Consider the following 21,558-nt stretch of genomic DNA (forward strand, 5'->3'; position numbering starts at 1 on the left):
GGTAGTCATTCTGAATGCAGGTTGCATGTGAATAAAAATTCTAAAATGTTGGATATCCCCACTCTGGCTGGATTCCAATAGGAATTACACGTCACTTTGCAAGCCAGCTTAATGTAATTTAAGAGGCTTGATGTGGCCTGTAAACTATGAGTTTCAGGCCACTGTATTAGGGTAAAACTAGGCCCTTAAAAATAAGTCCTTATGAAATATGTATTGTTTTGTCACTTTGTGAAGGCCACAGGACTATGGATGAATGAATGCAACAACCATGGCTCTCTCAGTAGCAAACACAGTCATGGGTGGTACTGGTAACTCTAAAATTCATTCAAAAGGCACTCTGAGAAATATGCAAATAAAGCTTAAAATACTACAGCAGGGCTATTCAATTCCAGTCCTGGAGGGCCGAAACATTTCTGGTTTGGATTTTTGAATGGTTCTTCGGAGACCCTAAAATAGTTACCCTATGGCTCTCAAACTCAACTCTGGACCTCAAAGCCAGTTCCACTGCTTTTTRCCCCCACTGTTCCCCTCTAATCAGGGACTGATTTAGTCCTGGGACACCAGGTGGGTGCAATTAATTATCAGGTAGAACAGAAAACCAGCAGGCTCCGGACCTCGTAGGGTAAGAGTTGAATACCCATGCCCTATGGCATTGCTCTCAAGAACCTTATTTGGTTCCAACTTGCACCTATATTTTTTAGACTGTGGCACTGTACCTCAGAGCAACAGTCAAGCATGATGTTTATGAATTTAGAATGTAAATAATGTTACATCCAAATGGAAAGTTTCACAATAGAAAATGGTTGAACGCCTCAGCCAATGAATAAAGCTGCATATAATTTCATGCTTACCTGTAGTGTTTCCCTGCACACATATGCAATCTGCCTCTCATTCAGGGGGCCAGTAACTATTGAAACATAAAAATGTTGTATGTCAGGGCCATCATTTAAAAAAATGAATGATGTACACAGTAGTAACTGATATCATTTATTTTAAGGGATAGATCAGCTTTAATATTGCGGATTCCATCAATGTAATTGTCTGCATCATTTCCAATCCCCCATATATTTGGGGTAAATATATAWTTTTTACATTATTTCCTGGTTGAATCTTTACTTGAACACTGGATGATGCCATTCATATACACCAGAGCCATGTATTTATATATGATTTGGAGAAAATTAATACATGGCTCTGATACACTATCTTTTTTTTGGGGGGGGGGGTGACTTGTTCTCCAACTACCATGATAAATGTCCTGCAGGGAACCTCCTCCGCAGTACTCCATGCAGATCCACAGCTTGTTATTTCTACCAAAGAAAGAGGCATACCGTTAAAGGACAGTGGTGTAAAGTACTTAAGTAAAAATACTTTAAAGTAATACTTAAGTCGTTTTTTGGGGTATTTTTTTTTACAACTTTTACTTCACTACATTCCTAAAGATAATAATGTACGTTTTACTCCATTTTCCCTTACACCCAAAAGTACTTGTTACATTTTGAATGATTAGCAGGACAGGAAAATGGTCCAATTCACACACTTATCAAGGGAACAACCCTGGTCATCCCTACTGCCTCTGATTTGGCAGACTCACTAAACACAAATGTTTTGTTTGTAAATGATGTCTGAGTGTTTGAGTGTGCCCCTGGCTATCCATAAATAAACCACCTAGTTTGATTAGTATAAGGAATTTGAAATTATTTATACTTTTACTTTTGATACTTAAGTATATTTAAAACCAAATACTTTTAGACTTTTACTCAAGTAGTATTTTACTGGGTGACTTTCACTTTTAATTGAGTCATTTTCTATTAAGGTACAGTACCTTTACTCAAGTATGACAATTGGGTACTTTTCCCACCACTATTAAAGGAATACCTCATTGCATTTCATATCAAGTTTCAACGTAATGTTTGATTGCAGACCAAACCTGAGGTAGCTGCCGAAATAGGCCACAATGTTCTTGTGAGTGCATTCTTTAATCATGGTAATCTCCTGCTGGATAGATAAGATGTCATCACCTGAAGAGAGAGACGAGAAAAGACTCATTCAAATTCTGGAATATCACTACTTCACCACAATGTGATTAAAGGTCCAATGCAGACATTTTTATCTCAAAATCATATCATTTCTGGGTAACAATTAAGTACCTTACTGTGATTTTTGACCATTTTAATTGAAAAACAATAATCAAAAATAGCTTCTTCGCAAAGATAATTTTTCAAGCAAGAATTAAGCTAGGACTGTCTGGGAGTGGTCTGAGTGGGGAAGGGAAAACTGAAAACTAGCTGTTATTGGCAGATAGGTTTGGAGCCCTCTTTCATGTTGGTGTATTAACTAACGTATCGCCTGGTGATGTCACCAGGCAGGCCAAAACTCAATCCCATCAAAACAAGCAGAAATTTCAGGCAGTCCTTTCAAACAACTCTATAAAAGGGCATAATCATAATTTTCACACTATTATTCCAAACTCATAGTGTGTAAATATATATTAAACACAGGAGAATCACTGGGCCTTTAAGATAAAAACACAATCACATTTTGGGATAAATATCCTACCAGGATCTAGTTTTACAACTTTGATTGCAGAGATCACGGATGTCTTGATGTTTCGTGCCTATAGAGAAGACAAAGTACAAAAAAAGTTTGATTTTTTTTTCTGATCATATGACATTGTGATTTCACTTCTTGCTGTGAACCTTATAGGTAGTGACATGACCTTTGAAGTCATGAGTGTCACAGGATCTCAGTTCTACAATGGGAAAAGGAATAGTAGCCTACCACGCATCACTAGTTAAAAGATTTCCAGATATATTATCCTATTTGTGGGCCTTGTGCTCACACTTTCTTTTTCTGAGAAAACTTGGGTGATAAAGGAAAGAACACCCTCACTGTATGGCTACAGCACAGGAGGTTGGTGGCACCTTAATTGGGGAGGACGAGCTTGTGGTAATGGCTGGAGCGGAATATGTGGAATGGTATCAAAAACATGGTTTCTATGTGTTTGATGCCATTTCATTAGCTCTGTTCCAGCCATTATTATGAGCTGTCCTTCCCTCTGCAGCCTCCACTGATCTACAGATCATGATGCCATTCCATTAGCTTCGTTAAGATATTATCATACGCCGTCCTCTCCTATGCAGCTTCCACTGGTCTACAGATCATACAGACAACAATGCTTATGTTACCAAGCAAAGCAGCAAACAGCCACCCGGGAACAATGAGGCTTGTGTCAGTCYCCGATAGAAGAACTGCTACTTTTGAAAAAAAGACATCTGTTACGGAACGGTARTCACTTCCTGTTTTGTTTCTGTAGTAAAAGATTTCCGGAGATGTAAGGCATGTATCATATTGCAGCAGAACTTTTACCTCATCGGCTATTATTGCAAATGTCTGATCAAGATCACTTACCAAACAGGACCTAGGCAACCAATCCTTCCCTAATTTCATAATGATCTACTCATTTTATTTTTTCAATGAGAAAAAGTACATTCATTACAGAACTCTCTCCAATACTTTACAAGGGTGTCTTGGGTGTCATGTGCTATGACAGTGAAGCTGCAGTGAAAATACTATATTTGCTGGCCATTCCATATATTATGCTATAGGTCAGGGTACTGGCTTCGTGTGTACAGCGCGTTTCTCACGGATGACACTTCTTCCTGTCTCAACTCATTGTTAGTTTCCTGTTACCAACTGCTCCCTTCTAGTCACCATCTCAGCTAACCATACTGTAAGATTCAACAGTGGAGTACATTTCATAATTTGGTGTACTGGACCTTTTTCAACAAATGACCACGTAGACCTAGAGAAAAGGCTTTTTCAGCATTTCAATGAGCCTTGTTTTGACATAAGCCATTCTGATGTTAAACTCTGTGCACATGACAACCAAACAATCAATACAGTTATGGAGAGAGACCATGCAGCCTGCCTCCATGCACAAATTGATGACACCACTGGATGGTGAAATATCACTTTTCTGGCAACATTATATCAGGAAAAATTAACCTTTTTTTTTTTATTTTTTATCACAAAACAATTTATATCACTCTTGATTAATAAAACCATCACATTCTGTTTTTAAACGTTGACTGCAACCCGTCGACAGAACAGACTAGGGATATTAATAACCATTTAATCAAACAGGTGCGTCTGCTCAGGTATACCAATACAGCCATATCAAAACAATCTTATAATTCGGGGGGTGGATACAAATCCTGTAGCCTACGAAGGAGACATAGTTTTCACTAAAGGACTGCAAAATATCAGAGCATGGTTTATTTCAAATAGGCCTACCTTAAATACGTCTCCGTATGTACCACTACCGATTCGGTGAATCATCTCGTAGTCCTCCAATGGGTTTGAGTAGGAAACACCAATTGCATCCATCGCAGCACTGTATGTCTCGACTAGTGCCTTCTAGCCACTAATTATATGATTCCTATCCAGATGTCTGCACTTCCTCTGCAACAAACCATCAGAAGCAAAAGCTGAAATAAAAATGGCAGCTATACAGCCTTGTGATGCTCAGAGAACGGCAGCCTACCAGTGCCATGACATTTTTGTAAATAATAAGGCATTGTTGTTGCCCGTGAATGAAAAACAGAATCTACATTCTGGGTTTTTCAGTGACACAAACCCTTGTCAAAAAAAATTGTAATTGGTCCCCATTTCGGTTATTGTTTAAATTATATAATATATTTTCTTTCTATTTCAGTAAAAAAATATTTGTGATAATAATCCTCTCGTTCGCACGCACACGCACACACAAAAGGGTAGGTAGTAAACCCTGGGAATATACTTGGGAGAGCCCCTGGGGTTCTTGAGGTGATTGGTTGATTGACTGGATGATTATTAAGGTTATTTTATGGATATAGGAAAAACGAACTCAGGAATTTTTTTAACAATAATTTATAAAAGAGTAGCATAATTAAGCCACTGTATAAATATGCGGTATAAGGTAATGAATGATACTGACTAGACCATATTGAGACCACACCTTTATAGCCAAGCCCCCCCTTCGTGGTGAAGGCACGTCCGTCGTTGTGCTCCGAAACATCATTTTCAAGGCATCAAACGGGATTGAGGAGTCAATTTAGCGTCAGTCATCTATTAAAAATTCGAAAGAATTTGGAACAAAACATTTTAGCTAGCTACGCACTTCGATTTTACAACGTTTATTTTGTTTGTCTCGTTGTCTGGGTAGAAATCATCACAAAAATGGCAGATCCGATGACACAGTCTGGCCAGATCTCGTCCTCTCTGAACGCTTCATCGACAAAAGAATCCCCATATTCCGGTAGGATTTTTTTTTGTTGAATTGTTTTATTTTGAATGCAAACATTTTGACCGTAATAGCTCGAGCTCAGCTCAACCACACTCGTATGCAATTCATGTTCAAACAATTGATGGCGTGGGGGGGGTTACGTGTGTGTGAATGCTAACGGTGACCCAGACAGTTAGCGATTGGATTACATGTTGAACAGGACTCGTGTTGGCTAACGTTAGCTAGTTATTGGTTTATTATATTCTAGGTAACGTTAGTCTCTATGTTGGTTAGCAGTGTTGCGAACTGCCCATACCATAAAGCAATTGTTTGGATAATTTGGTAGCTAGTAAAGGCCGAAGACCAGAGAAAGCCTTTTGTATTTTTGAGTAGTTCCGTAGCCCACAATAGGTCGTTTGTTCACCCAGTTGATCTCTGACCAATGTTATGTAGCTATGGCATTGTCAGTTTAGTGACATACCAAGGATCCCAGATAGCAACGACCGCGAGCACATGGCCCTATTTGAATGCTTTTAAAATGGTTCTAATCACCCTGACAATGATTGGACCAAGGAAGGCATGGTTACCATCCCTTTGCCTTCATTAATCAAACCAACCTTGTCAGCTTAGTGGTTTCGTCAAGGAACTGTAAGTGGTGAGCCAAGAAACGTGATGTTTTTTGTAAATACGGTAAAACCTCCCTATGACAATCTTTCTGGCACCTTCAATTCTTGCACATTTTTCTCATTAGTAAATTTCAACACTGTACTCTAGGCAAATTTGCTGAACTCCTAAACGTGGACCAATCAGAACTCCTGTACATGCCCCTCGTTGTGAAGGTGGCCAATGTCCTGCTTTTATCTAAATGCTGAGCTGATGACTGAAATAAGATAAATATTAGTCTCTATGCCTTTTCCCATCATCCCCCATGCCACTCCTCTGATCAGCTCGAGTGCACCTGAAATATGCAGCATGCAATGTGACTTGATCGCTTAGCCAATTTATTGGAAGCTAGCCAGTGTTACAGGGGAGCGGCTATATGGACAGGCCTGGTGCCCAAATGGATGGCGTAGGTCATGCAGCTGAGTGTGGCGACGAATGGATTCGGTTCAGTCGGTCGTTCTGATCCGCCCTTCCAGCTAGAATGCTGGCTACTAGCAACAGCAGCAGCATGGCACTACTTACGTGTAAAAGTAAGTGATGTTTATTTTGATGGGCGAGGGAGAAATACCTTGTAGTATTGGTCACAATCTCAAATTTGTTCCAACCCACTTGATTTTGTTTTTAGTAAGATAGCAGCCTACACGAGAAATAACTTGTAATATTGGTAGTAACCATCTGGATGTCACTGATAGTCTACTGCTCACTGGGGATAGTTTGCGCTGCAACATATGGGGCACAGTGTCTTTCGCTCCGCATTAAGGAGAGGGAAGTAGCTAAGATGGTGTCGCCCGATAGCCGTCATCCTGGCCTGAAAGCACTTTTTGTAGTACATTAGGTGAAAATCACAACTACGGGATTAACGTCTAGTTTAAACTTTTTTGTAAAACTATTATTCCTGTACAAATTTAATGATTCTGTACAGTCCCAACTTCGGCAGAGAAGTTTCAAATTCATGCTGAAGTTTCTAGGCACAGGCATAACTAACTAACTAGCTGGGAAGGGGTCATCGGGAGGACTGACTGAACCGAATTCATTCTCCTCCGGAGGACTGACTGAACCGAATTCATTCTCCTCCACTCCTCTTGCTACAAACGTCATCATTCTGGGCACCAGGCATGTCCATATAGTCTCTCCCATGTTACAGTTTGACTAGCCTAGCCAGCTATTGTAAAAGTCAATTTGGCATATACATGCATATACATTTGAACAAAGATCATCACATTCTAGTGTTTCACCACTTATGGAGTACGGAGACAAATGGTAAATGTGTTGCTCAGTATTTGAAGGATAGTGTAAATTTAGGTAGGTTACATTAAATATAGTGTAACCTACCAATCAATGGCGAGAGAGTGCTGTGGGGGCAGAAATCATACAATGTTGCAGACCAGAAATAAACGCTTTACCATCTATGCCAAAAGCCATCAACGCATGCTTCAGAATCCAGTCATCACAGCCGGCCTTGACTGGGAGTCCCATAGGGCGGCGCACAACTGGCCCAGCGTCGTCCAGGTTTGGCCGGGGTAGGCCGTCCATTGTAAATAAGAATTTGTTCTTAACTGACTTGCCTAGTTAAATAAAGGTTACACACACCACACTGACCAATGTTTTGTTGTCATTTATGCATGTCCCCATTATCAGTAAAACATAATCAAAACCTATTTCTTTTACTTACTTGCTGTTTTGTTCAGTCGTTTCGTTCTCAACCACGATTTCTCATACTATGGAATGCCGTTTGGGTCTTTGCGTGTCAAATAACACTATTTGGCCAATCAGGACCTGAATATGACTGCTCGTCACACAATAATTTAAAACGTTCATTAATGTTTTACGTAGTTATTCCACTTTTATTCCACTATCAGTCGTATGTCATATGTCACAACGAGTCATTACGTATGRTATGATGCTGGTAAAGTTGTCTCGTGAACCTACAGTGCTGGTCATAAAAAAGCTAGCTAGCTCGTGGATGCAAACAATGTTCTTCCCCAAAAACATTGCAAAATGACATCGGTTTCAGTAGCTATAGCTAGGTGTCATCAGAAATAACCCTCATGTATAAGACGGGTTTTATTTGATTAATGGTGGTCGGACCATCTATGTGACGCTAGCCACAATAAGGATTAGCCACAATAGTGGACTTTGCGGTTTGCCTTCAAAATAAAAGAATGTCATTGACAGTGATGCGAATGAATACAAATAGTAGGATTATGCCATAATTGAATAGATCATGGTAAATGAGGTTGGAATGTTATATAAGATCAACAAAAGACAATTTTGTTAATTTGACAATCTGTTGCAACCACACTGGATGTATTATACTTTAGAATTGCATTGGGGACATACTTATTTCACTGTACATACATTGTGGATCAATAACATGGGGTGTCAGTGTACTCAATGACACCCAGAGAACATTAGCGTCGTAGCTCTTATTGCGGGACTCTGAAACAACTGTGATTTGAGCCACATTTATTGTCAACCTGTGTATTGAACACTATTCCCAAGGAAAAACAATACTGGCTGGATGTTTTGGAGCCTGATAACTCTGAGGGCTTTGGGAAAAAATGTACCCCATTTCATTGATCCCCAATCCTTAGGTAAAGCTGTACAGTGCAATTTGAATGTCAATACACAAAATAGGCTTACTGGGGAGGTGATTTCACACAGTCACAGTCCCGCGATAAGAGCTACAACGCTAATATTTGTGTAAACTCTGAACAATTGTGGTCTGTGGGTGTCGCCGAGTAGACTGATACCCCATTTTATTGCTTCGCATTCCAACCTTGATTTAACATTGGTCTAAATATGGCATGATTCCACCAATTGTAACCTTCTGCATCACTTTCAAAGAGGTCCTTTTATTTTGAAGGCAAACGGCAAATTCCACTATTGTGGCTAGCTTCACAACACATAACCCGGTCCGGTCAAGCCTCACTAGACAGATGAAGCTAGCTGGCTGCCTATAATGTTAACTTTGGGCAACAGGGTTAAGTAGCTGGCTAGCTATTTATTTTCATGAACTGAAGTTCAATTTCAATCGGTGAACAAGTGGCTACCTAGCTAATACTTACATACAACGATTCCTAAATCATTGCTAAGAATAATGAAAATGACTGCAGTTTCTACTGGTCATTGTTTTCAGGCTTGTTGTATTGGTGCTAGCTAGGTACCAAACTTAAGCTAGCTACCCCAGAAGTTGCGGTCAAATAAATAATGTAAACACATTGTTCGTGGCTGGTGTTTGCAGAATTTTTTTGTACAGCTTTGACGGTGCTACGGATAGTGGTGGTGGCGCTTGCACGTGCAAATTCAGAACACGCAACATTCTAGAAAATAACTGTTATTTGACATATCTTTTTTTAACATGCAAAGACCCAAGCAGTGTTCCATAGTATGTCGTGAAGCTAATAGCAGTGATGCTATTACTGTTTAACTCCGGTAGGGCAACATGTGTACTGGTGCTCATCCAGTCGGCGAAAGCCAACGTCACCCACGACAGAGAACGGTGGATTGTCAAGCTCAATGAATTCCATTTATCTTGGCGTTAATGGATTTCGCCTTTGGGTTGTCTTGCTGAAATTCTTACTCTTTGAAATAACTGCTCGATCCACACAGCAGATATTGTAGGCTAGGTTAGTAATGCTGTGTTGCATGTGTAGCGCCAAATTTTACGTGGCGTCATTACGTCATGTACTTATGTTATATAGGTATGCACGTCAGCTTTGACATCGGTTTTGCACATCGGCGTTAAACTAGACATCGGGCATATACCGATGTTTTTGACATTTTTTAGCTTTAATTGGCCGATTCTGATATCATGCATCCCTAGTCTCAATGTCTAATAGTGACGGCAGGGCTAGTTCAAACTGCAGTAGGATGGTTCTTCTCACAAGTGAGCGAATCTGCTTGGTGAATAGCACTTAGTTGATCTCTGGGAACAGGACACATGAGAGGAGAGTTAAATAGATCATAGAGACAAGCATTAATCACACAAATCATCAGAGCAAAGGATTGTAGTTTGAGCCAGAAATGAACATCCTGTCAGTCTAAAACAAACAAAACTACAACCAGGCTACTAGAATCAGGAGAGGCAGGGTGCTCTGCATCCTACTGCAACTAGGCCTATTGACAGGGATAATTTGGCAGTATGAATGAAATTAGTGAGTCGTGTAACGACCCTGGGTTTATAAGCCCAGAAATCGACACTGCCGTTCGAGCATGCTTTTGCAGCACAGTCGATAGCGCGCCGGAACTCGGGCTCGAAGGTCGAGGGTTCGAGACCTGCTCCCTGCCTGTTTCATTAGTATCATGTTTATATAACTAAATAGATCACAAATATAGAAGACTTTAGCTAATGAGCTGTGTTTATGTACTTAGGTTCGGAGAACATGATTGGCAGATGTGATCAGCAGAGATAGTACACACGTTTTGCTTGGTTTACTGGTTAGTACTTGGCAGTGTTTGCCTGTCCAGCTAGTGACATAAAAGTATTAGGGAAAAAATTGCTAGAATTGACATTGCCAATGAAACTGAAATAAATATAGGGTAAGCATACCTATTAAGCCACTTCGAACTTTAGATTCAAATAGATGTCATGTTTCTGCTGTTCAAATGTTTCAATTGGTTGTTATATCATGACAGTTTCTATTCTAAGCCAATCGGATGTTTTATTTTTATGTGTAAGTTCCCGCAAGTGGCCAATTTCATAGCTGCAAAGAAACGTTGGTGTTGAGGTGACCCTCAAACACATTTTCCAGATTGTTTTTGTTTGTACCTTCTCAGATAAATTTCACATACAGAATGATCAATTAAGTGATGAATGTAGTGATATATGCACATGATGGTGTATTTCATAGGCATTAATGCATTTTCGGTGCCTATTAAATATGTATTTTTTCATGATAGCTCTCATGCCTGCATGTCAGTTGCAAAATAACTAACTACTACAAGATGCTAGATTTCAGGCTTTCAAAGCTAATATTTTTGAATATATTTTGTCTTATTTTACAGTTAAATGAACCTTGCATTGTTATACATAGATTACGTTTTTATAAATTTGACTTTTATCACCGGTGGTCTTAAAGGGTTACAGTAGCACAAAAGCACTCTCTCTATACAGAATGGAAATAAAGTGTTGAGCATATTGAACAATTCTTAACTTTGCATAATATTGTAGTCGTCAGTGTATATTTATGCCCCAAACCATTGGTTTCCAAATATTTTATGAGTAGTCTTTGTTCTGTCTTTTCACCATAAATCACTGTTCCCATTTAAGCCCGGTGTGTTCCCATTTAAGCCGGGTGTGTTCCCATTTAAGCCCGGTATGCTTTGAAACACAAGGACATTGTGATATCCCTAATATTCAATGATCATTCGCATAAATAGTTTAACTTCAAAGGGCTCGTTTACAAGGTTTCGCGCATGTTCGTTCATCCACCCACAATATATAGTAGAAAGAGGAGGAAGGGAAGCGCTACTAAGGTACACTATAGTACATTTTGGTAGATAGAAGGTGCTCTTTGTAAAAGGGGTAAATTGGTCATCAAAAAGAAAGGAGGACCAAGGCACTCTTCATATAATTAATTAAAATGCCTTTATTAGTATGGCATGTTCGATAGAAACAAAGTTTTAAAAATCTGTCGTGTTTCGGCTGCATGGCCTTCGCCAGGGAGTACAAAAAAATAATACAATGTCCTCTTTTGAACAGCTTTTCCAATTAGCCCTAATTAGGAGTGGTTACAAAATTGATTGGACACACCTAGTAAGCAATACTATACACATTAAAAAGTTAAATACTGTAGCTATGTTATCATAAAAATACAACTCCAAGCTAGAAGTATCAGGACACTTAGAAAGGTAGTTCTAACCTTAAATATGACTGGGAGAAGTGTCAAGAATAAGAAAGCAATATATTCCATAGTACACTAGAATACAGCAAAACATGAACAACAACAGTCTAAACATAGCTGAGAGCAATTGAGCAAAATGTCCACTAGATGACAGCAAATGGACCTATCACGACCCTACAGGAAAGGTGAGAAATCCATATCTTCATTTAAACCAGGGTATTTAGTGGCCTGTAGTTTGTAAATCCCAAAACTTTCCCTTTGGTTTAACTGTTTAAGACGGTCCCCGGTTAGAACTACCTTTCTAAGTGTCCTGATACTTCTAGCTTGGAGTTGTATTTTTTTGATAACACATCTACAGTATTTCACTTTTTAATGTGTATAGTATTGCTTACTAGGTGTGTCCAATCAATTTTGTAACCACTCCCTCTTCTAATTAGGGCCTTGACAACAAGCTCAGTCCGATGATGCTGTGACACACCGCCCCAGACCACGACGGACCCTCCACCTCCCAATTGATCCCTCCAGAATACAGGCCTCGGTGTAACGCTCATTCCTTCGACACTAAATGTGAATTCGACCATCACCCCTGGTGAGACAACCTGCGACTCGTCAGTGAAGAGCACTTTTTGCCAGTCCTGTCTGGTCCAGCGACGGTGGGTTTGTGCCCATGGGCAACATTGTTGCCGGTGATGTCTGGTGAGGACCTGCCTTACAACAGGCCTTACAAGCCCTCAGTCCAGCTTCTCTCAGCCTATTGCGGACAGTCTGAGCACTGATGGAGGGATTGAGCGTTCCTGGTGTAACTCGGGCAGTTGATGTTGCCATCCTGTACCTGTTCCGCAGGTGTGATGTTCGGATGTACCGATCCTGTGTAAGTGTTACACGTGGTCTGCCACTGCGAGGACGATCAGCTGACCGTCCTGTCTCAGGCGTCTCACAGTACGGACATTGCAATTTTTTGCCCTGGCCACAGCTGCAGTCATGCCTCCTTGCAGCATGCCTAAGGCATGTTCATGCAGATTAGCAGGGACCCTGGGCATCTTTCTTTTGGTGTTTTTCAGAGTCTGTAGAAAGGCATCTTAAGTGTCCTAAGTTTTCATAACTGTGACCTTAATTGCCTACCGTCTGTAAGCTGTTAGTGTCTTAATGACCATTCCACAGGTGCATGTTCATTAATTGTTTGTGGGTCATTGAACAAGCATGGGAAACAGTGTTTAAACCATTTACAATGAAGATCTGTGAAGTTATTTGGATTTTTAGTGAATTTTCTTTGACAAACAGCGTCCTGAAAAGGGACTTTTTTTTTTTGTTGCTGAGTTTATTTACCATATCATATGGAGGACATAAACCTTTTACCTTGTCATAAGTAGACACAATTGCAAATTATTAAATCCTTCCAATAGAAATTAAAAACTATTTAGTTACGAATTGAACTTTTAATTGAGTTGACTCTTCACATGGGATGACTTCACTGAACAACGATAGAAAGGGAATATTGAATGATCCATCGTATCTCCCAAAAAACGTTTTCAACATACATTGTTAAATGATAGTCTAGAAACTAAAGCTTTGGTTGTCTCCCTCTCAGGCTTCCATGTCTTCTCCCTGGACCTCCTCAATGTCCACCTCTTGAACATCAGACTCTGAGGCCTCATCTCCACTCACTTTCCAACCGTGTTGAGGATGGCTCGTTGTCAGGCTCAAAAAGCCTCACATTTGCCCAGATTGCCACCAATTTTTCAACCCTTGTATTGGTCAGGCTGTTGCGTGCTTTTGTGTGTGTGTTCCCAAACAAGGACCAGTTGCGCTCTAAGGCAGCAATGTTGGTGGGATTTCTAGGATGATGGAGGCAACGGGGGAAAGAGCCTCAGATCCACAAAGTCTCTTCCACCAGGTGGCTGATGAGAGATGTTGACACGACTGCCTTATTGCATCTCCATCCCAAAGCCTTTGCTTGGAAGTGTACTTCGCCAGACTGCCAAGAACCATGCCCTCATCCAGGCCAAGGTGGTGAGACGCGGTAGTTATAACACCATAGGCCTTTTTTAGCTCCGCACCAGACAGGATGCTCTTGCCAGCATACTTGGGGTCCAACATGTACACTGCGGCATGTATGTTCTTCAGGCAGATGTCTTCATGCTTTTGTTATGTATTTCAGAACTGCAGTTTCCTCTGCTGGGAGCAACAGTGAAGTGGGCAGGGCAGTATGGATTTCTTCTCTTACATCTGCAAGCAATCTGAACATCAGACAGGGTGGCATTGTCTCCCTCAATCCGTGCCATGGCTACTGCTATAGGTTTCAGGCTGCTTACCACGCTCTCCCGAAATGCATAATCCAGGAGGATCTTCTCGATGGGGCTGTCCATATCAGCAGACTGATATGGCCATTTCTTGGAGAGACTCCTTCCCCTCCAGGAGACTGTCAAACATGATAACACCAGTGAGGGTAGGACTCCTCCGCTTTAGACAATGCTGCGAACATGAAGGCTGCTTGGTCTGTCACCAGTGCAAATATCTTCTGTGGTCTTAGGTCATTGCAGATGAGCTGAAGGCAGTCATCAATGTAGAGACCGGTGTGTCTGTCCCTTGTGTCTGCTCTTGTAAAATACAAGATTTAGTTAATTATTCCTTGCCCATGAACATTCGACCACCCATCAGAGTTGATTGCAATACAGTCTGCTTTCTCTATGATTTGCTTGACCTTCACTTGAACTCTGAATCCAGCAAATTAGTAGATAAAGCATGTCTGGTTGGAAGGGTGTATGTTGGGCAAAGAACATTCAGAAATCTCTTCCAATACACATTGCCTGTGAGCATCAGAGGTGAACCAGTTGCATACACAGCTCGAGCAAGACGTTCATCAGCATTTCTCTGACTACGTTTTTCCATTGAGTCCAAAAAACGTCTTATTCCAGGAGGACCATGAGCTGTTGCTATCGATAAGGTGTCTGATTCATCATTTTCACCTCGACTAGAAGTAGAGGAACTTTTTGTCAGCGGTTGTGAGCGCTGAGGGAACTTTATGCACTTGGCCAGATGATTCTGCATCTTTGTTGCATTCCTCACAGGATTTGGCACAGGATTTGCAAATGTACACAGCTTTTCCTTCTTCATTAGCTGCAGTGAAATGTCTCCACATATCAGATAGTGGCATTTTCATATGAAGATGAGAAAACAATGAGTTAAAAAAAAAAAAAAAATACAATTCCATGTACAGATGAATATTTAAGCAGTTAGATTAAACAACTCCTTTTGTAAGATAAATGTTTTAAAATGAAACGTATGGAAACGGGTGAATTAACCGTCCTCGGTTAGCATGCTCAAGCAAGCTAAAACCCACAAGGTAGCAAAAACTAACTAGCAGAAATTGTTAACTTAGAATTGATTTAAACACACTTTGCTGTAAGCTACTATTTACTAGTTAACAAAAAATCATGTATGTCATATAAAATATATTCACCCCACCCAGTATTGTAATCAAAACTTACCAGAAAGCATGTAGTCCTTGGCTCAGACAGTGTAATAGTGTGGGCTCAATAGCATCTCATTAGTGTGCAAGATCTTGAGAATCAGCTGTACATGTGATGGAAGAATACACTGCATGCAGAGGGTTGCAATTCCGTAGAATTGGGGATAGTTTAACCAAAATATGCCACAAGACCTAGAATTGCCTTGTGTATCCCACAAAAAAAGCTTCACTGTTATACGCTGACTTGATGAATTTAAGCAAAAGTTCAGAAATTCCAGGGATTAACTTCCCATGGAAAAGTCTGGAAATTTACCAGATAGTTTCTGACCCTTTGCAACCCTAGTGGAAACACACCAGTGGTGGGACAATGTGTTTATTTTCTTAATGTGGATTCTAGAATATTCACATGGAAACCTAGCTATTGATGTAGTCTAGTGCTTCCTGAACTGGCATCAAGTTAACAGATGAGGGGCCATTTGTGTCGAAGCACGTGTTTTTGGCACCATTCCTAACAACTTGACACTAGACTACAAAAACTCTGGCTGCAGGCTACAGCCCATTGGGAAGTGTGAACAACTCCTGAATTAGGACAGCTATGAATGAAATGAAGGTCCCCACTGAATTTCACTAGATATGAGACCGTCGACTAGATTACCAATTTTTCAGGATAATGATAACCATTTGCCACCAGTTGCGCTCACCTGAAAACTGAGGGAAATTATTTTTCAGTGTTGATTGTGGACTGTGCTATGGAGAATTAGACTAACATGACCAAATAATGGAGCACTGTCAATTGTTCCAGTTCCTCAAGGAGAAAAGGAGTTGAACATGTCTTCCATTCCATTATTTTGAACCCTGAGAAAATGCATTTTAGATTTGGCTATGTCTGAGATCTGTGTGTTGTAACATGGATAATCCTCACAGCCATGACTCAGTCAACTAGGATGAACTGCATGTTGGCAGTGGCATTATCATTGTCATACCTGAGATCATATGAGGGAAATTGGGAACTTTATGCTCTCAGGTTTCTCATCTCAACTTTCCTTCATTATTAGGATTTATAAATGACTGTGATCATCTGACAGTCAGGTTTGGCTTTAGAATTAATTGTCTCTCCCCTGTTCCATCCTATTTGTTCCTCATCCAGTGATGGAGCTGGTGTACTGGCGGGACCCCAAGAAGTCTGCGGTGGCCTTTGGCATGTCCCTGCTGGTCCTTCTGTCCCTGGCCACCTTCAGTGTCATCAGTGTGTTGTCCTACCTGCTGCTTGCCCTGCTCTGTGTCACAATCACCTTCCGCATCTACAAGTCTGTCATTCAGGCAGTGCAGAAGTCTGGAGAGGGCCACCCCTTCAAGTATGACAGCTCAGCTTGGGATATGTTGGAACATAAATATATCATTAGAACTGAGTCTACTTATATTGAACTTGACCCCTTGGAGTCATTGTCTGATTTGATTGTTAGGTGATGACTGATGTTTTTGCTCCCACAGGGGTCTGATGGCGCAGGACCTAACTGTTCAGCCTGAGACTTTCCGTAAATATGTGGATGTGTTTCTGACCTATGTGAACCGAGCCGTTAAACAGGTCAGACACTTGCTGCTGGTGGAGGACCTGGTGGACTCACTCAAGGTAATGTTCATCAGGCTGTAAGCTACTGCAGTTTTGGAGATTTCCAATGCTATGGTCTTCAATTGGATCTAAATGATTCATTCTAGAAGTGCTTGATGTAGAATCTTCTGTCAGGCATGTATAGCAAGGGGAGTAATTTTGTGAGTGTCACCAGTTTCATCTACTGGGCTGAATGGTAATGCTCTTGGGACAAAATTAGGGTTTATGTTGACTGGTTGGAAAATTGACTTACGGTGCTTAGAATTGTAAAAATAAAAAGTAGTATTTTGCACACCATAAGAGCTGCTGGTCTATATAAACTGTGGTCAGTTGTCTTTGGAGATGTTTCTTCACAACACTGAAGTCGGTCTCTTATGTATTGTTACGCCTGACTAAGAAAGCCTGAAAAGTTGTCATGTGGTGGCAGAGAAAGAAATGCCTGGCAGATGTTCAAATGAGGGATTAAGAGTTTATCAGATGAAGGAAGGAGTGGATTACACAGCTGAAGGCAGCTAGTGTGTTTTTCCAACAGTAAGTTCCTATAGAGGCTACACATTGTGGGACACTCATATCAAACACAGTCAATGTTCAAATAAGATAATAATTCAATTGATCTATAGTGGCCAAGGAAAATGTTGTCCTTATTAATGTCATGACATTTATCCTTAAGGTGTGGTAGTTTTCTGAAATGTTCTGTTCCCTCTGTTGCAGCTGGCTGGTTTTATGTGGCTGATGACGTATGTGGGAGCTGTCTTTAATGGTATCACAATCCTCATACTGGGTAAGAATCACACACTGTCCAGTCTTCCATTTGTCTAATGCTCACAAATAAGTGTTCTGCACCCGGTCACGTAGACACTTGATGTTCTAATAATGCACATATGCTTTTTTTTAACGATCCTTTAGGAACCTAGACTTCTCATTAAATGTCATGTTTTTTAATAACTATTGGGGCTGTGTAGGTTGTCCTGTGTCAGGGATGGGCAACTGGCTGCACTCAGATTAATAAACAACAAAATTCACTCACTGTTTTTATTATTTACTCTGTCGGGCTTTCAACTTACTGTTGCAAGGTAGAATACACAAGGTGGAAATGTGCTTGTGCATCTGCGGTTTTTCTCTTATGTCAGTCACTGATAGTCACTCAATTAGCCCATTGTCAGCTAAACATTTTTAGATTGGTAAATTATTCTAGCGGTCAGCTATCTAAACTTGTTATCATGGTCGAATTACTGTCTGGGGGCCCCCCCCATTTGATTGTGTGTTAAAGGAATTTCATTCCTATGTTTATCAACCAATTCAATTAAAACACTCTGCCCATAAATAAGAATTTGTAAGATAATTATCAGCATTAAATGGACAGAAACCAGTCTTAAAATCAATCAATCAATAGCGTTTATTCTCGAGAGTACTGAATCATAGTACAATTTACATCAGGTTATATAATAAAGATGATGTCATAGGTTTTAATGTCCATCCTCCTCTAGAATACAATGGCAGTATAGTTAGCGTTCTCATTACTGTCTGCCACCTGTTAAACTATCTGCAACCAACCCAAGGTCTTTCCCCTCCCTGGGTAGAGACAGAATGTCCTGTAAGGAACACAGCATTCCAGCCTGTCTGAAGATAACTCCATTCTTTCTAATAAGGAACGCATTATGATAAGTTTCATTCATACAGTAACATCTAAGTCAAATGTATACATATTTTAGTCATTAAACACAAAAATCCCATAAAAAAAATTTCCCGGTGTTATTGTCTCATTCAGGTATCATATTTAAAAACTGCAATCATTTGTCTCCACCCCATGGCAAAATGCATAGACTTGCTTTAAAATGGCAACATTTTCTCTCCACCCCATGGCAAAATGCATAGACTTGCTTTAAAATGGCAACATTTTCTCTTCACCCCATGGCAGAATGTGTAGAATTGCACAAAGTTAACTCAAACATTTCTCTCTGCTGTCAAGAGGGAGGGGTTCCTAAAAAATGTTGCTCGCAATGTGGGGGTGTGTGCGCATGTGGGTACTCAGACCCGCGAACAACCGCGGCCCCTCATGAGTTCAGATTTTTTTGGAGCACCCCATCAAAGTTGCCCATCCCTGGTCTATGGTCTTGTATTGTACAGCTCTGTACTTCTGCCTGCATAATTGCTCATTGTGAGGAGCAATCAGACTTACATTTACTCTAAAGATGGGAGGGGACAAGGTCTAAATGATGTACAGTAGACATGGTTTAAATTGCCTTGAGAGGTACAGTAACATACTGCTCTGTAAACAGGTTCATAGTATTCAATGAATACTGTAGCTTTGTTGAAATAGCATGTTAGAGGTGTCCCATGCTATCTGGAAACCTCCAGAGATACAAATGTGCCTAACCAGAGTCCACTCTGTTTCTCATTGACAGCTGATGTCCTCTTATTCAGCACGCCTCCGGTTTATGACAAAAATAAAGTAAGAATGAACGTTTTTACATACAATTACTAATGTTTGTTATGAACATGTGTTGGTTAACAATTTGTTCTCTTTCAGACCCAGATTGATAAATACATTGAACTGATTCGCACCAGAGTTGAAGTCACACTTGCAAAGTAAGGGCACCTCTTTTTCTAACCATCAATATGTGGAGGAGGTGAAATCACAGACCACCATGTTCTGGTTTTTGGCAATAGAATTTCTACATGGCATGCAGGAGCACACATCAGTAGCTTCGTCTTGGTTAAACCATCCTAAAGGATTTGTCTTCCCAGGTGCAGTGTGGCCTCTAATGTAGCGGTATTTAGATGCAGTGTGACCTCTAATGTAGCAGAGTATATACATGTGAGAAGTACAGCATGATTTCCCCTTTTCAGGCTTCAAGATAAACTTCCAGGGGCACTGAAGCGTACCAAAGCGGAGTGATTGTCCATGACCCCTATTCAACAACTGCTCTCTCCCTAATTCTGCAACTCCAGTCCTACCCTTTCAAATGCATTCCCAGCGTCAAACCTGTGGCCAAGTCATCGCTCAATATTCAATGTACCGTAACTAACTTGCATAGGGTGCAATGCTTGTATTTGTTGTTGGAGTCAGCCACATTCTGAATAACTCAATCTGTAGTTGTTACATCCATTTTGTGACTTATAAATTAATCATATGTACCCATTAATTATTGAAGAATATAATGTATAAATGCCTCATAAGCTTAGTTCAATTGTCGTACCCCATCAGAACCTGAAATATAAACTTGTTTTACTCCAATGTTTGTAAACAAAGTAAATGGAAACTAACACTATATAGTCTCAAAGCATTGGTAGAACTATCATTTTATATCATGGATTGTTTCTCCTTGCATCCATATCGCTGTCTATGACTTTGACAGTGGTTACATTTCTCCAACCCCATATCTCATATTTTTAACGAAACGGTGGAAAGCGCTTTGTTTCAACTACTGATTGGGGCTTTAACAGATGATTCCTGATTGAGCCAGGGGGGTTTAAATCAGAACTTTTAATTATTTAAAGGATACAGAATGGTGTATAGCATTTTTTTTTTAAGCAAATGTTTGTACACTAATCTGGGTGGTTTGTTTGAGGGAAAAGTAATTTGTTGGTGTGGTTTGTAAATTGACATAAAATAAAGATGTTTTATTTTATTTATGAAAGAACTCAAAGCTGGGATCCAGATTAGGTGAAACTGCACCACTGGTTGCCCCAGGTGCATCTGTTATGGGTTTTTAAACTGGGCAGAGGAGCATTCTGAGTCGTTATAATAAAAAAAACAAGTGACATTCTGCTGTTCTATCATGTGTGCGATGATGTCTGATGGGGGGGGGAAATGATCATTGTTTGACGTAATGTCTTTGTTTGGAGGGAGGGGGCACGCAACCTTTTCAGCATCATCTCAGTTCATCCTAAACACACTTGTTTGCTATCTGCACTGCACTGAGTATTTTGCAAGCAAGTCCTCAAACTTGAAATAAAAATGAAAGAAACCGTCGCAACAAGCTGTCACGACTCATTTATCCTGTTTTGTCAGTTTGTGTGAGCTGGTAAAACCAACAGAATTAGTGTATCGGTGTAAAGGATCACACATGATGCAATAGGAGGATTAGATAAGAAAAGGTTGCTTGTATAAGTAGGCTACGTATTTGCCTCCGATTATTGAATGAAAAATCCAAAAGCATTTTTCCATGACTCTCAACCCTGAGAAGATGGGTTTGAGTATGACGATGGCACTACATTACTCTGCTAAGTAACGGGGAGGATATAGTGCCATCTGGCTTACACATACTGTATCAAGATCTTTCAGTTGAGTGTACATTAAAGTAGTAATGTTAGGAGCTAGGGGAAAGAAACTAGTATGGAATGTACTGTTCCTCCAAGCCAATGACTAGGTGGTCATGAACCCAAATGTCAAATTAATGTGCTTATGTCACAGAGAATGTAATGTGTGTCTCGTACTGACAGTGTGTGTAATATTTTAAACCATGACATCCATTTTGCGGCACACAAAGGCAATGTATAACCAGGGAGTGACTCATCAGCCAAGTCTCTATTTTTGTTGTTATAAATGAGATCTGCTGAGATGGGATGAGAGAACAGCCTATTTTATTTTCATCCCCAGCTATTTGTAATTTGTGGGGGGAACAGGGAAACATATTTCCGTTATGTAGTTAGGCTCCAGTTCGCTCTTCCAAACAGTAGATTGAAGCAATGAGGGGGAAAA

General features: G+C 40.3%; 2 protein-coding genes across 4 annotated transcripts in view; one reads left to right on the forward strand and one right to left on the reverse strand.

Annotated features, from left to right (window-relative positions):
* LOC111964388 (mitogen-activated protein kinase kinase kinase kinase 2-like) overlaps window positions 1–4,519 on the reverse strand; it is a 29,576-nt gene extending 25,057 nt beyond the window's left edge. For both annotated transcript variants that reach the window (XM_023988281.2, XM_070443719.1), the window contains exons 1-5: window positions 4,297–4,519; window positions 2,560–2,617; window positions 1,931–2,021; window positions 1,246–1,310; window positions 852–907 (exon numbers count right to left, since the gene is read on the reverse strand). In XM_023988281.2, coding sequence (XP_023844049.1) covers window positions 852–907; window positions 1,246–1,310; window positions 1,931–2,021; window positions 2,560–2,617; window positions 4,297–4,389 — 363 coding nt within the window. In that variant the 5' untranslated portion in view covers window positions 4,390–4,519. The remainder of the gene's footprint in view (window positions 1–851; window positions 908–1,245; window positions 1,311–1,930; window positions 2,022–2,559; window positions 2,618–4,296) is intronic.
* Window positions 4,520–4,992: 473 nt separating this feature from the next.
* On the forward strand, window positions 4,993–20,836 carry LOC111964389 (reticulon-3). 2 transcript variants are annotated; one of them, XM_023988283.2, is made up of 8 exons: window positions 4,993–5,100; window positions 5,207–5,299; window positions 16,392–16,599; window positions 16,736–16,874; window positions 17,565–17,634; window positions 19,259–19,305; window positions 19,384–19,442; window positions 19,704–20,836. In XM_023988283.2, the coding sequence occupies exons 2-8, from the start codon at window positions 5,221–5,223 to the stop codon at window positions 19,750–19,752; spliced, it is 651 nt and encodes a 216-aa protein (XP_023844051.1). In that variant the 5' UTR covers window positions 4,993–5,100; window positions 5,207–5,220; the 3' UTR covers window positions 19,753–20,836. The 2 variants fall into 2 exon arrangements, with proteins under 2 accessions (XP_023844051.1, XP_023844052.1); XM_023988284.2 differs by lacking the exons at window positions 4,993–5,100; window positions 5,207–5,299 and adding an exon at window positions 5,724–6,459.
* Window positions 20,837–21,558: the final 722 nt, after the last annotated feature.

This window comes from Salvelinus sp. IW2-2015, linkage group LG5 (genome assembly GCF_002910315.2).
Source record: "Salvelinus sp. IW2-2015 linkage group LG5, ASM291031v2, whole genome shotgun sequence".
In the NCBI taxonomy this organism is placed as follows: domain Eukaryota; kingdom Metazoa; phylum Chordata; class Actinopteri; order Salmoniformes; family Salmonidae; genus Salvelinus; species Salvelinus sp. IW2-2015.